The sequence below is a fragment of the Pogoniulus pusillus genome, chromosome 6, assembly GCF_015220805.1.
Source record: "Pogoniulus pusillus isolate bPogPus1 chromosome 6, bPogPus1.pri, whole genome shotgun sequence".
In the NCBI taxonomy this organism is placed as follows: domain Eukaryota; kingdom Metazoa; phylum Chordata; class Aves; order Piciformes; family Lybiidae; genus Pogoniulus; species Pogoniulus pusillus.
In genome coordinates, this window is record NC_087269.1 from 18,203,883 (window position 1) to 18,225,622 (window position 21,740).

The 21,740-nt window shown below is 37.2% G+C and overlaps 1 protein-coding gene across 1 annotated transcript in view; it reads right to left on the reverse strand.

Annotated features, from left to right (window-relative positions):
* Positions 1–1,296: 1,296 nt before the first annotated feature.
* Positions 1,297–21,740, reverse strand: part of HECTD2 (HECT domain E3 ubiquitin protein ligase 2) — a 47,875-nt gene continuing 27,431 nt past the window's right edge. The window contains exons 9-21 of the mRNA XM_064144724.1: positions 21,555–21,703; positions 20,022–20,145; positions 17,032–17,128; positions 15,965–16,072; positions 14,139–14,271; positions 10,710–10,798; positions 9,060–9,218; positions 8,551–8,625; positions 7,684–7,771; positions 7,375–7,481; positions 6,372–6,487; positions 5,579–5,722; positions 1,297–4,047 (exon numbers count right to left, since the gene is read on the reverse strand). Coding sequence (XP_064000794.1) covers positions 3,927–4,047; positions 5,579–5,722; positions 6,372–6,487; positions 7,375–7,481; positions 7,684–7,771; positions 8,551–8,625; positions 9,060–9,218; positions 10,710–10,798; positions 14,139–14,271; positions 15,965–16,072; positions 17,032–17,128; positions 20,022–20,145; positions 21,555–21,703 — 1,510 coding nt within the window. The 3' untranslated portion in view covers positions 1,297–3,926. The remainder of the gene's footprint in view (positions 4,048–5,578; positions 5,723–6,371; positions 6,488–7,374; positions 7,482–7,683; positions 7,772–8,550; positions 8,626–9,059; positions 9,219–10,709; positions 10,799–14,138; positions 14,272–15,964; positions 16,073–17,031; positions 17,129–20,021; positions 20,146–21,554; positions 21,704–21,740) is intronic.

Genomic DNA, 21,740 nt, shown 5'->3' on the forward strand with positions numbered 1-21,740 from the left:
GACACTATGAATCTTTTAAAAAGCAAAACATTTCAACAATACTTACAGCACAGATCCTGGAGACCTGTCATTATGGAATGGAAAATTACTTGACCCAAAAAAGAAGTTTTCTTTGAAGACAACTAGGTGACAGCAAACTACATGCTCTTACAGCCTGCCAGTTCAGGACATAAAAATAGAGGCTTTCAGGGAACTTCAGGATATTTTTTTTTTCCCAGGGAAGGACTTTGAAAGAACATTTAATACCACAGTTGTGAAAAATAACAACAGACACATCATTTACAGTTGGAGGAAGTGAGACAACACCACCACCAGCTAGCACTACAGAGAACAAATCTCACCACTCTTAGCCAAAAAGTCAGGAGGAAATGCTGCATTTCAATTTCTAGGCCCAGCAATAGCCATCTGATCCTCAGTTGGAACAGGACAAAGCAAGCTAGTTTTCCAATATCTTCCTAAATATCAGTCTTGAAGCTATTGATTATTGCTTACCTCTGAACAGGCAATCTCCTCTCTTTAAGACCTTGACAGAGTTTCTCATTGATCCCAGTAACACACTAGGAATGCTTCAGAGAAAGGAAAGATGTTTTTAAAACCCAGCACTAGACAGAAGCAACTGCTTCTCCCTCCACCATAACCACCTGTTTGAAGCCAATTTATATTTGCTGATTTTACTAATCAGAAATTATTTGTGACACACATTAAAATGACATAACTTTCTTCTTCGTTATTTGTACTTCAAGTATCTACTGTTAAGAAGAAACTCTGACACCCAATTAAGTGGTTTCAATCCTCACCTTTGCTGCCACCTGTAGGTAACATGGGTGGCAGAAAGGAGAAAAGGAGCAACTTCGAATGTGGTCAGGTGTCAGTCCTGTGTCCATGTTCTTGTTACTTGCACCTCCTCATTTTAAGATTAAAATCAGTGAGGAAAAGACAAAACATACAACAGCTTGGCTTTGCCTCTCCTTGTACCTCAAAACAAGCTTGCAACTGAGGGGAAAAAGAAGTAAGGAAAATTGAGAATCCATGCTATTTTACAGCATCATTACACCATGGTATGCGCTGGAGCATCCATGATTTTGACTATAAATGCAGATTATAACTGTGGGTGTATGTCTGGTAGTTGAAACTCAGTTTCTTTTCAGTGAGCCATGCAATTTTTTAGCAAAACTGTTAAAGATTTTTTTTTTTTCAAAATAAAAAGAAGAAAAAAACCCCACATAGTTTGATCAGATTTTACAATCCATTATGATCAGCTTTGGAAATCTGAAATTAAACAAGTGAGGCAAGAAATTGAAATACTTGATTTAATGACTGCACAATTTGAATACATAAAAATAGATACTTGGTAATGAACAAGTTCATACAAACCAGATTTCTTTCGTATGGTACAAAACAATGATGAATATAAAAAAAGATCTGTTGAGTTACAGGGCAAGACAAAAAGAACAGCAAAACATCATCGAGGAAAAGTTTGTAAATGATCTGATGCTTATTTAATAAATACAGTACAACGCTTTCATTTAACAAATACAAAATTTACTGTTTAATTTATCAACATCAGGAAATATATAAAATGTCATTAAATGACACTCTTATTTAAAAACTAATGCAAATACAATAGCCTTCTTAGAATTCTGAGGTAATATTACACAGTAAATCAAAAAAAGCCTCAATAAATAAAACTAAACCAAAGGCAAAGTGCAATTCAGTGAAAATAAGATAACATTTTTATTTTAACAATAACAGATAAATAGTTATTAAAAGTGGACTTAAGCCATTAAAAAAATACTCTGGCTAATTTGCCAGGTTTTCAGGTAAACTGTAGAGCTATTTATTCACAAGCCAACCTTCTATGGATTCTACAGGGAGTGAAAAGGGGGAGGTGTTTGTTTCCAGATTTCTTACCTACATCCACATTCAGCTGTTAGAAATGCGACATTAGTTGAAACTTTTGAAGCTATCTCATTAATTCAGTGCAAAGTTGCATTTATTTCTCAACATCTGAAACCTTGTAAATTAAAACTTAATTTAAAATAATCTCCATTTGGGAGACAATGTAAAATGCACAAGTTTGAAGTGCTGCTTTTAACACTCTCCATGCTAACCAGGCTGAAGTCAATGGCAATTTCATCACTGGTTTTGAGGAGAGCACTACGAGTATAGTGCCCAATCTTTTAAATCATCCCACTATTTATCTGCCTTGAATAAAGCAGCAAACCCACCACTACCTTCTCTTGGAAATGGAATAAAACTTACACAGAACTATTTAAGAAGTCCAGAATGTCCCTGGAGAATTGATGAGGCCCTGGGCAGCCCGATCTAGTTGGAGGTGTCCCTGTTCACTGCAGGGAGCTTGAATGAGATGACCTTTTTGAGGGTCTCTTCCAACCTGATGCTATCTGTGATTCCACAACAGCTTTGAAACAATGGATGAGACAGATTATTTTGCTCATCGTGTGTAAATCTGTTGGTATATGCAAATAGTATGGAGAGGGAAAATAAGAATATTTTACTCTTATTGATGAGAAGTAATTGAGTACAGACACTATGAGATACTGAAGCATCCACGCCCCAGCAGAACTCAATGGGAAAAGCTGACGAATTAGATGTCAAAGTGTTTTGAACAATCTGGGCTTCATTCATCTGAAAGAAAGGTCTACAGAACACGCAGCAGCTATTAAAAACCCCAACATAGTTATAAATTCTTTACAATTAATGAATAAAACTCAGACTTATAATTAAGACTGCATTTTTGATGCAGTTTATTTTCCAGCTCCTAATTTACTAACTCAGAGCCGGCATACCAGAATTCTTTTCACATACTTTGTGCAGCAAAACCCACAAAGCATTGTCTTTAAATGCTGGCCTTCAAGTTAATGAAAGCTTCAGCATTCTACTGAAATGCTATTCTATACACTTTTGTCACCAACTTCAACAAGTAGTGGGAAATTTGGCCACAAAATGCAACAAAGCTGCTGCCATTTTTTTCAGCATGATACGTTATCCCAGTTTTCCCTGTGTTGAGGATTTAATTATTTTTAGTGAAATATTTCACTCTGTGTGGATTCAAATACCTAGTTTTGTTTACTACAATCTGCAGTAAACCTTATTATTTTGCTGTCAAAAGAATTAACTTACAATTTGTTTAAAACATGTATCGTGATCTAGAATCTCCTCAGGCTGAAAAAAAAAAGACCCTTTAAACATTCTTGTTTAAAAGCTGAATATAGAACATTTAAAACTTCTTATTCATAAAAAATATTCTTTCTAGCAATAAATGGCACTATCAAAACCTTATTTCTTCACAGGCAGTTATTTACATGCTGCTTAGACAGCCTGTTTCATTGAGAAAGAAAACCAGAATACTAAAACTGCATACATTTTATAAAGACTAAAATGTCTATTTACTCTTGTGAAAATATGGCTACATGCTGTAATGTTGCTTTGATAGGGGTTTTCTTGTGGTCTGTGGTGGTTTTTTTCCTCCATTTGTTCTCTTTTTTGTTTTCTTTTTTCTTCTTCCATTATTCAGGTTAATCAAAAACTTTCTACCACTGGGATTGGCTAATAAATAAATATTCTCTATACTATCTCCCAGTGGAATACCTGCGATGTAAAAAGAAACGTTATTACAGTGCTATTAAGAAAAACTATAACTTAGAAATTGTCATAGTTGTGTTTCCCTCATCAAATAGACTATAGCTTTGTGTATGAAGAAAGTAACTTTATGTGACACAGCAAGCAGGAAATGTATTGCCACCCAAGGGAAAAAAAGTCACTTCCTATTAAAAAAGAACAAAACAGAAAACCTAAGTTGGGTAAGACTGGCAGATTATTGAGAGATGTAACAACAAAAAGCTTAAAGGCACAATTAGAAGAGTGAATGCTACATAAAAATGCTGGTTTTGAAGCATTTAATTTTATTCTAGACCAAACCCCTCTGCATTTGAAATTCCAATGATCAATTTTTGCTTCAGTTCCTTCTTGCTCTTGTAAGGAGGGAGACAAAGCTGATTGAAGCAGGTATGAGCCACAGGTAACCTAAAATGATTAAAAAAGGCAATAAAACACATTAATAATAATACAATAGAACCATAGACTGATAGGTGTTGGAAGAGACCTCCGCAGATGGAGTCCAGCCCCTCTGCAAAGCACGTCCACTTAAAGGGCAGGTCACATAGGAACACGTCCAGGGTACACTCCATCTCTTCGTCTAGGTAGTTGATGAATATGTTGGTCAAGACTGGACATAGCACTGACCCCTGGGGAACACCACTAGCTACAGGTCTCCAACTGGACTCTGTGCCATTGATCACAACCCTCTGGGCTTTGATGCTTAGCCAGTTCTCAATCCATCTTACCATCCGCTCCTCTAAGCAGAACACTGTCAACTGCCTATATGTCTGCAGTTAAATATTATATAAATAAACTCTGTACAAGGAACATTTATCCTAATATTGTTGGTTCAAGTTCTGTTGAACCCAAGACACCACTGTCACATGCATCTCAGGTCAATTTGTTTTGGAACTTGCATGGAACTCCCTCCCCATTTATTTTGTTAAGTTGTAAACATCTCCTTTCAGGTTTTGCAGACTCCAGGTACAAAGGACTTCAGAATCAGTTTTTCTCCAAGTACAAAATCTGGGTACAATACAAAGCCCCAATATGAAGAAGGAATGTGGGCACTGCTGAAGATTTAGAAACATCTAGATGAACTGGCTACTATAAGGATACAGAACTCAAAGTTCAGCCTGGCAAAATGCATCCTTACAAGCATACTCAAGCCCTGGCAAGACAATAGTTTGGGAAGACAGATTTTGGTCTTAGCCAAACTGACATTTTCAGTTGCAAGCTTATTTTGAGAGCTGAGTTTGAGTATATATTGCAGATATCTCTTAGGATTGCCTGACTGAAACACTGGAACTCTGCTCCTTACTGGAATGGATTGGTTTGATGGGAACTGCTCTACAGTAGCAGAAGCATTTGATCTGCTACCTGTATGAGATGTCATTAACATCCTGCCTCATAGCCACAGACAATAAGCTACAGGACTTTCTTGGCCTTTATATTCTCGAGTAACACATGGGACAGAACTGAGGTTTCAGACTTGACTTTGAGAGAGAGAGGAGAAAGACAAGCTCAACCTCACACTGAGCAAGCAAAGATCTGTTAATCAGACTGGAGTCATGCGCTTTGGCATATGAAAAGTTAAGACAGATTCAACACATTTACGATAATTCATGGTGATTCACAGCACATTTTCATTAGCTCAGCTGTCACGTTAGGAACAATGAAATAAATGATCTATTTGAATTGAAAACATGTCAGGAATCTTTATAAATAAATGTTTACATTTGAGTCCAAGAATTCTAGACCGGTGAAGGAATTTGGTATTAGATGGCTACCTGCAAAGTTAATGCAATCATAGTATTTTGATGACAAACTAGAAGAGTCCATGCAGTTTCCTTCTTATATATTAGACTGGGCTTATTTAAAAAGATCTTCAAGATCAACAAAAGCTCTCAGGAAATAATTTAAGAAGGAAATGCTAAAAACCTAGAGAACTACTTACCAATTAGTAGATGTTTCACTCTTTGAAATCTTGAAATTCAAATCAGCCATTCCTCCCACAGGTACTCTATCACTTCCTGTAGCAAAATGTAGCAGCTTCTTTTGAAGATCAAGAGAAAATCCAAGTACTACATCCCAAAAGTATCTATGGTGAGGGCAGAAGGAAAGAGATTAATTTAAAAATGGTGTAAGGTACAAATTATGACAGGACAACATGAGGATAGCGATGCAGCCATAGATACTGCATGATGAATGCCACTTACCAGGAATTTAATTAACTTCACATTCAAGACATCAGTTGTATCCTAACATCCAAGGTTAAATTAATTTCCAAGGACTTCAGTACAGTGTACTACAAATTTTGGAATGATGCCTTGTCAAATGATGCCCAAATTTACTTTTCTATAAAAATATACACACCTTCTACTCATTAATATGAATGTCCTTATATTAAAACAGAATTGAAACAGAAAACCAACCAACCAACAAACCAAAACCAAACCATGTTTAGAAGACTGGATAATAAAGATCCAGGTTTCACTATGCACAATTACAAGCTACACTCTTTCAACGTGATCACCACTTTTAAAAGGAATTCAGGAATACATTATGCCATTAAGGATCCACCTCTTCCTACCTGTAGATGATTTAATAGTGTCTTTGTTGTAACTGGAAATAGAGTTCTAAAACTTCAGTCATTCTCAGGTAATCTTGAAGGTACAATTCCTGAGAGTCTACCATTCTATGATGTTTTAAAACCTCAGTAACTAGAAGGGGAAAAAAAATTAACCTACCGTATAGTAAGATCACTTTTTTGGTAGCCCTCATATTGGGTACTTCGCTGTAAAGCTGACATATCCAGCTCAGGACTGCCACAGACAAGAATTTCAACCTCTTCTGGACGAAGCAGCTGCCAGAAATTAAGGATAAAATACTCAATTACTGGATATCACATTTGATCATATTTCATTTGTTTCTCACTTCTTTTTCATTTTCACACTACTCTACTGACTTGCTTGACATCTGATTAGATGACAAATGGAAGGAAGACATTTAAGTTTGAATTCTTAATTTTGGTTACAACTTCCATTTCATCATTTACACTGAAAAGCCTGATGTAGGTCGATGAGCAGCAGTTCATGAGAGAACTTGAAGGTTAGTTGTACACACTTCTATGTGTAACAAATACCCATAGCAATAAACTCAATAACAAGCTAAATGTACACCTGCAGAATCCACTTATTTACTGTAACGTTGTTAAACTCTGTTAAAGTACGTCATGGTATTTTAATGAATTTTGATTCTCCTTCCAGAACCTTCCCTGCAGTTAGGCACATCTCACTTTGCTGCAAGTGTGTCATACTTGGCTAATCTCACAGGAAGGAAGCAAATTGTAATTGCCTCTTATTTCTCTTCTTGCAGCACAGGAAATGATGCAAACGACAAAATGGCATTCTAATAGCCTAACAGGAACGAATAAGGAAGAATGTTTAATCTCAGCCTCACAGAGTGCTCCTCCTGCAAAAATGAATAGGTGTTTTCACAGGAGTCACTCACAGGAGAACCCTTGTAATCATTCACACGAGAGCCCATTAAGTTCCTGTGAATGCATCCTAATAAATCTGTGCTGTGGAGTTTTATTTGTCTGTTTTTGATGCAACACTAGAGAGACCAGTGGATTACCTGCTTAATATCTTCTGCTTATGCTGGGTTAATCAACTACCTTGTTTACTATAGATACATCATTGCCACATATTTGAAACAGAAATGAAGAATTCTGTTTGACTTTATTCTTACCAGTAATGCATATGAAGCACAAACACTATGAAATCCGTAATAGAAAGCTGCAAATTGTTTGTAGATTGATTTGTTGAGAAGAAAATCGACATAGAGCTGAACATACTCTAAAAGAAAATAACATTGTGTTATGTCATAATAATTTTAAATCATAATTTGTCTCAAATGGTATCAGATTGAGAAAAAAATTGATTTAATTTTAGATAGTATTAAATTGGTAGGCACATCAGAAAGGAATACAGAATTTTCATGCTTTGTTAAAGAAAGCCTAGGCTTATAAGAAGCAAAATGAGGACAAATTAAATCTACCTTTCCTATTCTGATTTGTGACTGGAATTTTATCTCCATTTGGCTTTAAGTTGTATGATTTTATAACACCAAATTCTTCCTGAAAAACCTGGAGAAAAAGGAGGAGTCAAGCTCAGTACTGGAAAATACATTCATATACTCACAAAAGTCTGCACTTGTTATTTCTTGTAATTGCCCTCTCTTCTTTAGCACATGCTGTAATTGTGAGGGTTGTGGGGTTTAAAATAAGTTAAACATTACAGCTTTTGACAAATTGCTCAAGAATTCAGTATTCAAAGTAAAATAAATGACATCTTTACACAGTGGCATACATGAAACAGATTTGCAGCCTCTGGAGCCACAGAGCTTTTCATATAAGAGAAGAATATAGAACCATCAAATATAGTTAAGAAGTTGGGTTTTTTTTCATTGTAGCTCATATAGGAACACAAAAGTATCTGCTTTACAGAAGTTTTCATATGTTCTGCTAATAAAGCAATTCAAAGTTGAGTTAAAAAAGGCCGATACTAATCCAATACACATTCATAAACCAACAGGTGCTCTAGAACAATGAATAAAAGGAATTGTTTTGCAGCAAGATTAATTTCACAAACCAGGTCCCTGATTGCAAGGCCCTGATGTGAGAGCTGAAAAATCACTAGCAGCTGGCCATGCGACTCCAGCACTCAGATCCACAGTATAAAATCCCATAGCCAAGTCAGACTGCTACCCATGATTAGAGAGTTCTTGAAGAAACCTTTTATGTCCATGCACTTTATATTCCAAACAATCAGCAACTGCACAGTAGTAGGCCATTCTCTTGCCAAAACACTGGTAAGATTTGCTGTACATGCATGACAATCATTTACAATTGTGTATTTAAGTGACCTGAAAAGTTGAATAAAAATCCTCTTCAACATTGCCTTCATAGGACAGAAGTTCACTTAGTCCATGGGCCAGTTCCTACAACACGAGTAAAAACATTTTAGTAAAGCTACAAAACTAAGTGATGCACTTTGTAAAGAGGTACCAGAACACCACTTTACACAGAAAGTAGCTTGGAAAAAAGTTACATGTTCAAAATGTGTGCACAAATTAAAACTCACTGTGCATGTGTTTGAATGTATTTCCTTTTATTTCAGTATAAACTGGTGGGGTTTTTTTTAAATGTTTACTAAGCAAAATGAGTTTGCTCATAACAGATTTTAGCACTCTAACTTCAGGTAGATCAATAAAAAAATCTACTGTGCTGGAAAACATGGAGAATTTCTGTTTTCAACAGAGTAAGATTTTAGCAGTGTGCTGAAAATAATGCTGTTTCAAAATACTTTACAATTTCAACACTATAAAACAAGTTTTATATCAGCAGCTTAGCCTCTTAAAAATGTAATACTTACAGGCATAATCTGAAACAGGTCATCTAATGTGACATCACAGATGCCTACAAGTGTGTTATGATCACATGGAACAATGGGAGGACTCAGTAATTTCTTGTAACAGCAAGGTGGGAAACGAATATCCAAGGTGATGCTATTATATACAGCAAGTCCCATAAGCTACATATGTCAAATGTTAAGGGTAAATCACATATATCCTCATTATAGTTAATATTTTAAGTAACTTGGAAAAGATATTTTCTCAGTATAATATATGCTAAATGAACAGAAGGAATGGAAATTACATATTTTTTTTACTCACAATTTTAAATGCAATTTCGAATTACAAATAAGTACAAGTTAAAATCATAGAATCATAGAATCAACCAGGTTGGAAGAGACCTCCAAGATCATCCAGGCCAACCTAGCACCCAGCCCTAACCAATCAACTAGACCATGGCACTAAGTGCCTCATCCAGTCTTTTCTTGAAGACCCCCAGGGACGGTGCCTCCACCACCTCCCTGGGCAGCCCATTCCAATGGGAAATCACTCTCTCTGGGAAGAACTTCTTCCTAATATCCAGCCTATACCTACTCTGGCTCAACTTGAGACTGTGTCCCCTTGTTCTATTGCTGGTTGCCTGGCAGAAGAGGCCACCCCCCACCTGGCTACAATGCCCCTTCAGGTAGTTGTAGACAGTAATAAGATCACCCCTGAGCCTCCTCTTCTCCAGGCTAAACAGGCCCAGCTCCCTCAACCTCTCCTCATAGGATTTGTGCTCCAGGCCCCTCACCAGCTTTGTTGCATTGACAGGACACCTGAGAATCTTCATCATTCACGTATTTCTAGAATAAATTGTTCCAGAGCATTGTTATGGAAAAAAAAGTTTTTAAAGGGAACTATAGATACATTTTTAAATAAAAAAAAATCTAGACAGCTATCAATTTTTCTTTACATGAATCAAAAAGTACAAAGAAAAATGTGCAAGGACACTACAGCTTATTAGCTAGCACATTTAAACTTATCTCAGGAAACAGATCTGTAATTATGCCAAAAATTGGAAGAACAGAGTTGATTATTCAGCTTCTCCAGTTTAGTTGGAAGAGACCTGCAACAATCACCTGGTCCAGCTGTGGTCAGTAAAATGGGGGCATCGTGAACTCATCTGAGTGGAGTTATAAGCACACATTAGGAATGAACAGTTGTTTGAGGACTTTATAAAGGAGCAGAAGCAAAAACCTAGGCAATACAGTTATCTCAAAATAGCATGTGGCTTCCATTCAGCAAAAATAAAGAAAATTTAAAAAGCCACACTGATAAACAGAGACTTAAATGAAATATTAATACATGCAGGCTTATTTCTGTCCATTGAAACTCAATGGTTTAGTACATAAAAAGTACAATTTATAAGCAAAAAAGCTTATAAATAAGCCTGTTTAGTCTCAATTCCAGTATTTTCTGACTGTGAAATGTACCATGTGCCCACACTTCACCATTTTCTTCCCATTTTTAGTTCACTTGATTGAATGACACTCTTTTTATAGCTCTGAAAGTGAGCACCCCGGGCTGAGGCTCCCCCAGCAGCTGCACGCACACCGCCTCACCTCCTGCCCCACCAACTCACCCCGCCGCGGCCCCCGCAGCGCCGCCTAGCGGACACAAAAGGATACGGCTCCGACCAACCGGAATTCAGAGTAGTTATCACATTTGAAGCTGCTGAACCAGTGGCAGTGCGAGTCCTTGTGGTAGGTGAACATGCCTACAGAATAGGAACGGCGGCCTTTACAAAGCCTGAGCTTCAATAACAAGTCATACACTCCCTCTCCCTCTTTCTCACAGACACCCTTAAGAGTATTCCTAGGAGTGACTGCATCTCCGTACTTGTTCTCAGCCCACAGCAAGAGCCTGGGAGAGAACCACCAATGGCAGCACAAACCCAAGGTGGGCCCAAGCCCACAGTGAGTGTACAACCAAAGCTCTGAGCAATGCCAAAGATGTCTTGTGTCCAGTAGCTCACCACATCTGTTTCAAGATGAATTTGGAGAAATACTTTTAAATGAAAAAAAAAATCAAAACTCCTTCAGATTAGATTAAAAAAATCAGCTGATATCCCAAACACTTCTAGTTCATACAAAAATGTGAAGTTAAAGCTCTGCTTTTCCTCTTACTGTCTTGAGCAATCTAACTTTATCTTTTGAACTTTCAAAAATGTGCTCATCACAAAAGATTTAGCCAGTGCTTTTACCAGAAGCATCACAATAGTTGTGTGTAAAGCAGAGAAGGTTGACATACTGAAAGATGGCAGTGAGGTTGGAACAAAAGTTTCAAATCCACTTATTAACTATCTGCACAGAGATAAAGAAAACACTGTAACACACACAGGAATTCAGACAACTGAGTTAGACTGGGATCTTTTTAATGTCAGGTACTAAATCTGCACGATCAGCTAACCCTGAAAGGGTAATAACCATAATATTTTCTTCTGTTTCTCCCTTTCAAGCTTGTGACATACATTATTTGCAACCTAAACAAAGACACAAAGAATAGTCCCTTTCCAAGGGAATAGAACATTTCTGAACTCCTCCCACACTTAGCTGGTAGTCATATCAATGTAAAATTTTACGCTTTAAAATGGGAAATCATGCCAGAGGTAGGGAAAAGAAAAACCTACTCTCAAATGTTTCCAAACTCATCAGTTACCAAGCTGTGCTGACAACACAATTTTACTAACAGAACAGAGAACACTTTCTCCAAGATAAGTTGTTTCCTATTAAACTTGTTATCACCAGATGTCATCTTTCCACAGAGACTCTTTTTAAGACAAAAAGGGCTATGGGCAAATAATGATCTCAGCTTATTTGAGGACATAAATATGACATAAAACTCTGCACCCTATTTAGAAGGACCCTGATAAACAACAGAGGATCATACATTTAATGGACATAACACTTGTAAGCAAAGACAGACAAGCTCTTGCATTCTGCTAATGACTATCAGCTGCATGTTAAAGCCCCTAGAAACCAATGTTTTTAATTAAATGGCCAGCCCAGGAACACCTTAACCCATTATAACATCAGTAACACATCTGTGGGCAATTGAGGAAAGATGACTCATTTGAGAAACACTAGAGTACAGAAAAAACCTCACCCAGACTCATCTACAGCAATAGAAAAAAAAAGTAGATTGAGCTGCTTGTTTACAAATAGTCAATCATGCCTTCCAACCTCCTATTTACAGAAAAAAAAGGGCAACAACAGTAAAAGCCAAAAATCCACAAAAACAACAACCAAAGACTCAACAACAGCAAAAACCCAAACACCAAATGAAACAAACAAACAAACAAAAAACCCCACAGCAGAAGCAGGCTATTTCATTCAGTCTCACATCTGCCTGACTCTGCACCTAACTGAAGGACTTTTCTCTCCTGAAAGCATCTCAGATCACTCTGAGAATATTTGGCACCCAAATAACCCTAGCATAATATATGATGAAAAGGATTCAGGTAAGTACTAACCTCTACCTATACTAATCACAGAAGTGGTGCTAGAACTTGCAGACGCTATCAGTGCATAATAACAGTGTCATAGAATCATAGAATCAACCAGGTTGGAAGAGACCTCCAAGATCATCCAGTCCAACCTATCCCCCAGCTCCATCCAGTCAACTAAATAAATTAGGTCTCATTCATTTTTCAGGAGAGATGTCTCAACACATTAGCTATAGGCAATCATTGTAGGTTGATGAAAGTGTCACCTTTATTTTTATTCACAGACAATTCCTGTACTCTATGACTTCCCCCAAGTTTGTGTGTATATACATTGAATTACAGCATACTGGTGCTAGATTTACAGCATTAGATATCTATGTATTTCTTTGGAAAACAGTCTAACTGAATCTACTCACAAAACCCAGGAAAACTACCCAAAGCTAGCAATATGAGGTTAGCTGAGAAATGGAAACTACCCTTTCAAGGGCCTGATTCCATCTTAGTTACAAAAGATGTAAATTATCCTTGTCCTGCTCCGTAAAAGAGTTGGCCTTCTCCCATCTGCTCAGAGATATGTCAAGATCCTGTCTCTGGATAGAAATGAAAACGCTGTAACAATACCCACATATCAAAGACTTGAATGTCTTTTCTTCGTATCCAATATGCTCAGTAACACAGTGATGCTAACAAGCCATTGTGCTAGTTTGAAGCTAGCTAGAATGCTTTGGTGAGAAGGACTAGATCATAGGCTGTGAAATTAAACCAAGAGTGACATCTACTTCCCTCATAGGCTTGCTGAGATGTATAAAAATATAAGTCAAAACATAGATAAGACACTTGGCATCACTCTCGCTGGGGCTGATGGCTGAGCCACATCTTATTCTCTAACCTCACCCTCCATTTTTGGGACTAATCCACTTTGCTTCCTAACCCCCTGGCCGAACCTCCATTCTTCCTTGGGACTGGGATAAGGTTGAGAGGGGCAGGGGGAACGTGAAGGGGAGGTGGAGAGCCCCTCCTGGGGATCTCAGGTTTCTGGGAGGGAAGTTGTGTTTCTGTATTACATTTTATTTTGTATATTTCTGTACATACTGTAAATATCTGTTTGTATATTGTGCCAGCTGTAAATAATAAGCTTCATTCATATTCCCAGAGCCATCTGAGTCTAGTCTGGGTGATTTCTGAAGGGGGGGGGGGGGGGGGGGGGGGGGGCAGGAAACACCCAAACCATCACAGCCATAAACATTGAGCTTTCATTTTCTGAAAGGCTTAGCATGACTAACATCTTAAAAAGCTGATTCCCAACTTTTTTTTCCTAAACTTTTCCATTGATCAGATATTTGTTCACCCTGTAATTTTGCCATACCACTCAAGCAAAAACTGTTTTTCAGCAAATGCTTGAAACGCCTTGTCAAAAGCCAGGATCTTCAAAGCTGTCCTACTCTTCCACTATAATCTTGGCATCTATATACAAGTCCAACTTGTCCGCTTTTGTTTTTACATCAATTATTATCTGGTCTGCCTAATACTGGATCACTGAAGAACTCTTATGATCACTGTTTTGACAATTTAAAATGAACAGATTTTCACACTAAACGTAATGAGGACTCACCATAATCTGGGTGAAAAATCTGTCGAATCAGAAGAAGAAACCACTCTTTTGTCAGGCCACCCATATCAAGACCAGCTTCCCCTACAAACGTGACTTTCAACTTCTTTTTCAGATCTGCTCTCTTTCTTGCTAGCTATTGCAAAATAGATAGAGAAGAAAAAGGAGCTTTAACATATTGCTATCTCTAGCCATAAATAACACATCACTCTATCTCTACCGTTCTTGCTTAGTTTAAATTAGTAATTTGCATCATCTCCTATCACTAGGTCAAAACTACATTACAACAATGAGTCTGTCTGGTTATGTTTTGGACCTATACAAATTTTTGCCCACACAGAAGACATTCTGCCAGGAAGAAATGACAGACTGAAAACAAATAATTAGACACCTTTTGGAGATAGTTAGAAATACAGAGGCAGATAAAATTTCAATATTTCAACACTGTTCTGATCAGCATAAGATACCTGCCAACAAGAATAAGATATTTTGTAAAATGGTTTTTAAGACAATGGCAACAAGCTCTTTTCATTCCTTTGCCATGAGACAACATTTCATCCAGGTATGCAATAAACCTACTAAGAATTAGGCTACAGCCACTCACAGTTACCAGTGATCATTTTGATTATGTCTCTATAGAATTTTCCAATAAATTATTAATTACAGGCCAGCTCCAGAGAAAATGTTTAAACCAATCAGGAAGATACATGTGCTAAAACAATTTCTCTATTGTTGGCCGCCCAAGTAAATTTCCAATTGCACAAATTTTAGAACTATAGACATTTACAGTATTTGACACAAACTATTTATTAGCTGAAGTGATTTTCATTTGTATTTCAAAGTGAAAAGAAATTACAAAGAAGACATCTTTCTCCAACCTCTATTCCCTGTATTTTTGAGAATACAGATAACATTGTACATTCTTACTCATTCCTGAGATGGACAGAAGTAAACATCAGGAAAAAAAGGAGGGTAATGTGGCTATCAGAACGCTTGTAGTTGCTTTCAGGAAAAGTGTGGTTAAAAAACCTCCCTATAATTCCTGAGTGAAAGCAGTATTACTACTTTTTATTTAAGGGGAGAAGACCACAATAGACAGACTTTCATCAAAGGAAAACCCCCACAACTTTTAATCTATGTTTTCCAAACATGAGTAATCCAAATTTGCTTGGTCTTCTTTTCACAACTTGGACTTATTTTTCAGGATAGAAAGAAAGAAAAGGCAAGGAGCTTGATTTCATTAAATAATTTTAATTAGCAGAGTTCAGTGGATGCTGAAGAATTGCCTATAATGGACACATCTGTTGCATTTCTAAAAATGCAAAATAAATACATTGAGGAATATGAGAAATCAGTTAAAATCAAGGTAATAACTTAAGAAAAGAAAGCCTAAAATACTTCTTATAGGACAGAGAAGCTAGTTAAGAGAAAAAAAAAACCAACCACATTCCAGGAATTAGAACAGAACAAATTCAGTGATTATTCATCTACTATCCATGCTCCTATCATGGATTTAAGCCCAACATAAGCTGATAATTATACACTGTATTCTTAAGACAAAAAACTGCAAACAAATATGAACTACGTGGCATGCAAACATGGATGTTTGCTATGGGCTTAGCTAGAGTGCTATATGGAGGTGGAAAATAAAGTTCAGAATGTCTGACGCAATCTGTTCTGTAGCACTGCTATTGTGAACTGTAATTCAGTTCTTTTTTATTTCATATTACACAATCTCATCAGTGCAGAAAGAAACACAACTTATCAAACTGAAATCTAAGTGCAATAGGTATTCTACACCAACACCATCTAATTGTATCTTTTGTTACCTCATCAAGTGAGTCACTAACAAGGTGCGTCCTCCTTACTTTCACATTTAGGAACAACATATTCATGTCAGGTTTCTGTCTTCGAGAGACTTTATCCACAAGGCTTTGCTATTTACATGAAAAAGAAACATACATACAGTATCTTCATTTAGAGGACAAAGTGACAAGCTTGCTAAATATAAAAAGTCTTTAATGCAAGATATTAATGACATTACCCTGGTACAGTAGTTGCTTCAATACCTTCTAAGAGATGGTGAGCTAAGTTTTTTTCTACTGCAGACAGCATTTACACAATATTTGAACTTCTAAGGAAGTTTAACAAGAAGGTAGCAATTGTCTAGCAAACTTCTGGATTCCTCAAACAATTAAAAACATATCCATAAGATTCTAGAGACTGGCTCATGCCTTACTTATCTATTCCCAAGACATATCCAGTAAGACAGAAATGGTGGTGCTGTCACAGCACCAAAGAAACCAGTAGCACCTGATGAAAATTACCACTGTGAGAGGCAGACAATGCCTCTTTCAAAGACAGAAGAGGCCACTCAGAAGAAGTGCCTCTTCTGTAATTTGTGACCACACCGTTCATCTTGGTATTCCATGGCAACATATCTTTGCAGGATAAAACAGCAAACAGTCCAAAATTCTCACAGAATTATTTTTCCTCAAGCATCTTAATAACTTAATGTGCTAGCACAGTATGCTTGTATCTCAAACAAACAAACAAATGAAAGCCACCAACCAACATAAAAGCCAGAACAAAACCCTGTATTTTTTCTTGACAACATTGGTATTTGTAAATATTCTAAAGAAAAGCATGTTAAAAATACTCAAACAAAAATGCCAAACCAATCAACCAACGACCCAACAAAAACAACAAGCACATCTGAGAGAATGTAGCATAGACTAGCAATCATAAAATGGCTCAAGCTCTTTTTTTTCAAGGTAGGCAGAAATACTGGAAGTTGTAATGAAAGCCTCTGTACAACATCAATTTAACAAAACCTTTAAAAAAAAACAACCAACAAACAATGGATGACACAAGCATTTATTACTCAGTGACTTACCCGTGCAAAACTTATCATCTGTTGTTCTGAGTCCCTTTGAATAATAACTTTTTTTGCCGCTATAGAAATAATAAATGGGTATTGACAGAAAGAAAACCTAACAACACGAGAAAAGAAGAGAAAGTAATTTCCTTTTTAGCATATTATTTTCTTCTTAAAATTACAGGATGGAATCTTTGCATTATCATTCAGTAACAACCTTCCCTCCACTGATAGTAATTTGCAAATAACTGTTGAGTTTCTTTGTGTGTTGCATATGTATAGATGCTAAATTCGGCAGAACAAACTGTTATTCGTAAGTACTACTACAAATTGAAATTAGTAATAACTCTTCTCAATAAAGCTCTTTTTTATTGCTTATAGTTTTCAACAGACCTCATAAAAGCTGGTCATCATCTGCTTTAAGTATTGAATTTTATTTGCTACACTGAATTAAAGAGAACTACTAGACCTTCTTATTAAGTACTAGAAACACAGCTATCTCAGTGTAGCATTCTTAGGTATACAGGAGAAATATTCCTAGTTTGGCTTATGTGCTGCAGAATTCATTAAGTAATTGATTTTCCACATCCTTCAGATTTAATCCAAGCTTACAAGTGTTTAGGACATAGCCAGGTGGGGGTTGGTCTCTCCTTCCAGACAACCAGCAACAGAACAAGGGGACACAGGATCAAGTTGTGCCGGGGGAGGTATAGGCTGGATGTTAGGTTGAAGTTCTTCCCAGAGAGAGTGATTGCTATTGGAATGGGCTGCCCAGGAAGGTGGTGGAGTTACAATCCCTGGAGGTGTTCAAGAAAAGACTGGATGAGGCACTTAGTGCCATGGTCTGGTTGACTGGACAGGGCTGGGGGATAGGTTGGACTGGATGATCTTGGAGGTGTCTTCCAACCTGGTTGATTCTATGACATTCACAATATCTGATCATAGCCACACCCCACTGCAGTCAAGTTTAGAAGAACTTCAGAAATCATCAAGCTAAATGATTTTTTTGCTGATGGTTATTTTGGTAAGACTTCTTGTTGATTTAGCTCCTGGATGGTCTAGCAGAAGTTCATACCAAAAGACCCAGGACTTCAGACTACGTGTCCATCTTCAATCCATACTGCATGTGCACCCTGAATAGTACCTGTCAGCAGTTCTGCATTTTAATGTCCTTAGGAAAGAAAGGAAAATGAGGAAAAATATTCCCACTTGGTCTCCTGAAAACTCTAATCCAACATGTTTTATCAAAGAGTGCTGACTTCAAGATTTATGTATTTAAGCTTGAAGATTTATGTATTTAAAAACATTTCACGTGGAAGGCAAACCAGGACTATGCCTATAGTCTTGCTTGTAATTCCTCATTATTTTCACTGTTGTTATGGTTGGGTTTGAGTTTTGGTTGATATGTTTGGGGTTTTTTCATTTGTGTTTTGGGGGTGGGTTGGGTGGGTTTTTTTGGTGTTTCATTGTTGTTTTTTGTTTATTTGGGTTTTGATGGTGTTTTGATTTTGTGTGTGCTTGTATGTTTCATTGTGGTGCTCCGTTTTTTCCTTCACAAGCAGTATATTGGGTATCAGACAGAAGCCTAGCCCAAAGCACCTCTTTTGGTAGAGCAAATTATGTTTTTCATGTTTTCCTCAATTGCTTAAAGGCAATGAAAGTTGCACATGAAATTGATAAAAAGCTACATTAGATAACTGATGTATTAAATTAGATTACTGAAAAATCTTGCACTATGAGGAAATTGTAACTGATCTTGTAATTAAAACTATAAAGACTGGTATGCTGAGAAAACAGCTACATAAAGTGAAATTTATATTAAGAAAAAACAGTGGTTATAAAGAAAACTTTATTTTTTTTTAACTTCAGCAGAAAGATTAAATGCCTGTTTCTCTAGGTGTTTCTAAATAATACTGCTGGCTGCCTCTCACAAGAAGAGAAATATCTTTGCAAACTCTGAGTTGGTAAAGATTTGTGTGTTTACTTTTGAGCAAAATAAAAACAGTGCAGTTGATTTCACTGAAACAAATATGACTGGAGCCACATATGCACAGGTAACCAGACACATTTTCATCATTAAGTGGCAAGTATGCACACAATATCACTTTCTATGATTATATTGGAGGTTAAAACTTCTTTGTAGTAAGACACAATTAGAAATATATATGCTAATGAATTAGAAACTCATTATCATCCATCTACATTTTATACCTTTTCTCCAATTTTTAAATGCAGAATAAGATTTATTACAGTCAATCTTGCATCCATGTAGTAGAAAGTATGTCCTGGGCTGTAGCAAGAGAAGTGTGGCCAGCAGGCCACTCTGCTCTTGACCTCACTTGGAGTACTGTGTACAGATCTGGACACACCCAACCCAAGAAGGACATCAAACTGTAGGAGAGAGTCCAGAGGAGGGCCACAAAGATGATCAGAGGGCTGGAGCACCTCTGCTATGAGGACAGACTACAAGAGTTGGGGCTCTTCAGCCTACAGAAGAGCAGGCTTCAAGGAGACCTTGTAGTGGCCTTCCAGTATCTGAAGGGATCCTACAGGAAGGCTGGGGAGGGACTATTTACAAGGTCTTGTAATGACAGAATGAGGGGTAATGGGTTTAAACCAGCAGAGGCGAGATTCAAATTAGATGTTAGGAAAGAGTTATTTACAAGTGAGGGTGGTGAGACACTGGAACAGGTTGCACAGAGAGGCTATGGATGCTCCCTCCCTGGAGGTGTTCAAGGCCAGGTTGGATGAGGCATTAAGTGACCTGTCCTAGTGGAAGGTGTCCCTGCATATGGCAGGGGGTTGGAACTGGATGATCTCTGAGGTCCCTTCCAACTTAAACCATTCTATGATTCTATGCTTTTCCAATAAAATACAGTATTTAATGTGTCTATATATAAATGATATGTATACCATATATTTGCACTATCTATAAAATAGACATCCAGAGCTTAGATACAGTGCTTTGAAATACTACATGAGAGCAAAGAAGCAGTTATTCCTCTTACCGGTGAGAATTTCCATAACATTGCCAGTTATGATATTCTTCCATAAGATCAATATGATCAAGTGTAGAATTATAGAAATCCGTGTATGAAATAATAGGAGGACTGATCAGACTATTTGAAGCATCTACAAAGAAAACACAAGTCTCTCAAAATACTGCCTGGGTTAGGAACATCTCTTTTCTAGGCATTCTGAGCAGCAACCACCTGAGAAACTTTAAGCCAAATCAGCTGCTATTAACTTTGTCTATCTTAGCTACAGAACTACAACTATAATGCAAGACCATATGACATCATATTCATTACTGTGGAAAATAGTAAATCCCAGGCTCAGCACATTTATGGTAACAGAACCTCCATTTGACTCTAGCCCACTTAATGATATACACTAAGTTAAGGTTTCAGGGGTAAAGAATGCTATGTTCTGTTGGAATCAGTGAAAAGCAGTTTCATAGATGGATTTCTTAAACACCTTCATTTAATTTCAAACATAGCTACAGATTAACTCTATATGCTTTCCAGTTAGCAATTATCTGAGTTTGATGCCTGTTTGCAAAAGGAAAGGAAAGGGAGTGGTACAAAACATGATATGCAAAGATAAACCTGTTTCCTCAAACAACTGCTATGCTAGACCCGTTAGAACAAAAGCAAAATACTTAACCAAATCAAGAAAATCAATTAACATTTAAGGAGACTATCTCAGCATGTAACACTCACGTATTGTCCGACAGCTCATAAGGTTTCTTTGTTTGCACATGAACATAACAATCTCAGTCAGACAGAAAGCAGTGAATTTTGAATTATTCAGTACCCTTTTCTCCCAGAATTTAAGGAATTAGCCAGTCTTTTGTAGATGACTAGACAACATGTCTTGGATTTAGACACAGCTGAGCTTGTGTCTGCAAAGTGCTTTAAAGTTGACAGTGAAATGAAAATGGCCCCATTCTGATCCTAATTTTCACTTGGTAGTTTAAATTTCTCCTGGAAGTAAGAAAGGGTTTTCACCCCTCAAGTAAAAGTGACTGACATGAAGCCTCCCATTTCCACAGTAAATGCTCTAATCGCTGAGCTATTGGAGATGAGTAGAAGAAAACTGGACAGGGACTTACTTTGTGTTGTAGTTTTGGACTTAAGAGGCATATTGCATTGCCTAACTTTTCTTAGATGCTAAATACTTGTGTGGGATTAAGGCAGTCACAGAAGAAATTCTGGCAATTGCACACTTAGAAGAGTTTCTATTATAAGTCTAAGGGACACCTTAACCATCAGTTACTCTGGGGATTTTTGTTTGAAGGACCTCCAGTTGTTACAGGAAAATTATATGCAGCAATTATTCTCTACTGGAAAGCAAAGACAAAAAATTGCTAACAGAAGGCGAGAACTTTTGATTACTATTTTTTGGCATTTTATTGTAGCTCATACTGTGCCATCCTCACTGTCAGTCTCCCCCAAAAGGAGTGGTATAAACGATCTCCACCCCATACGTATACACACACACACACTTGCATACATACACAGCTCAAGAAAAATACCTACTAAATAAAGACAGAACTTTGGTTGCTGATGGAATCCACCAGGTACACTTCACCATAGGTGGAAACTCTTCAGGTTTTGCAGGAAACAGACGTAAAGAAATAAATTGCAGTAACCTGTCCACCAGTTGCTTGAACCTCCTTTGTGTGATCCTAAAACAAACATGCTGCAGTTACTCTCATGCGACCA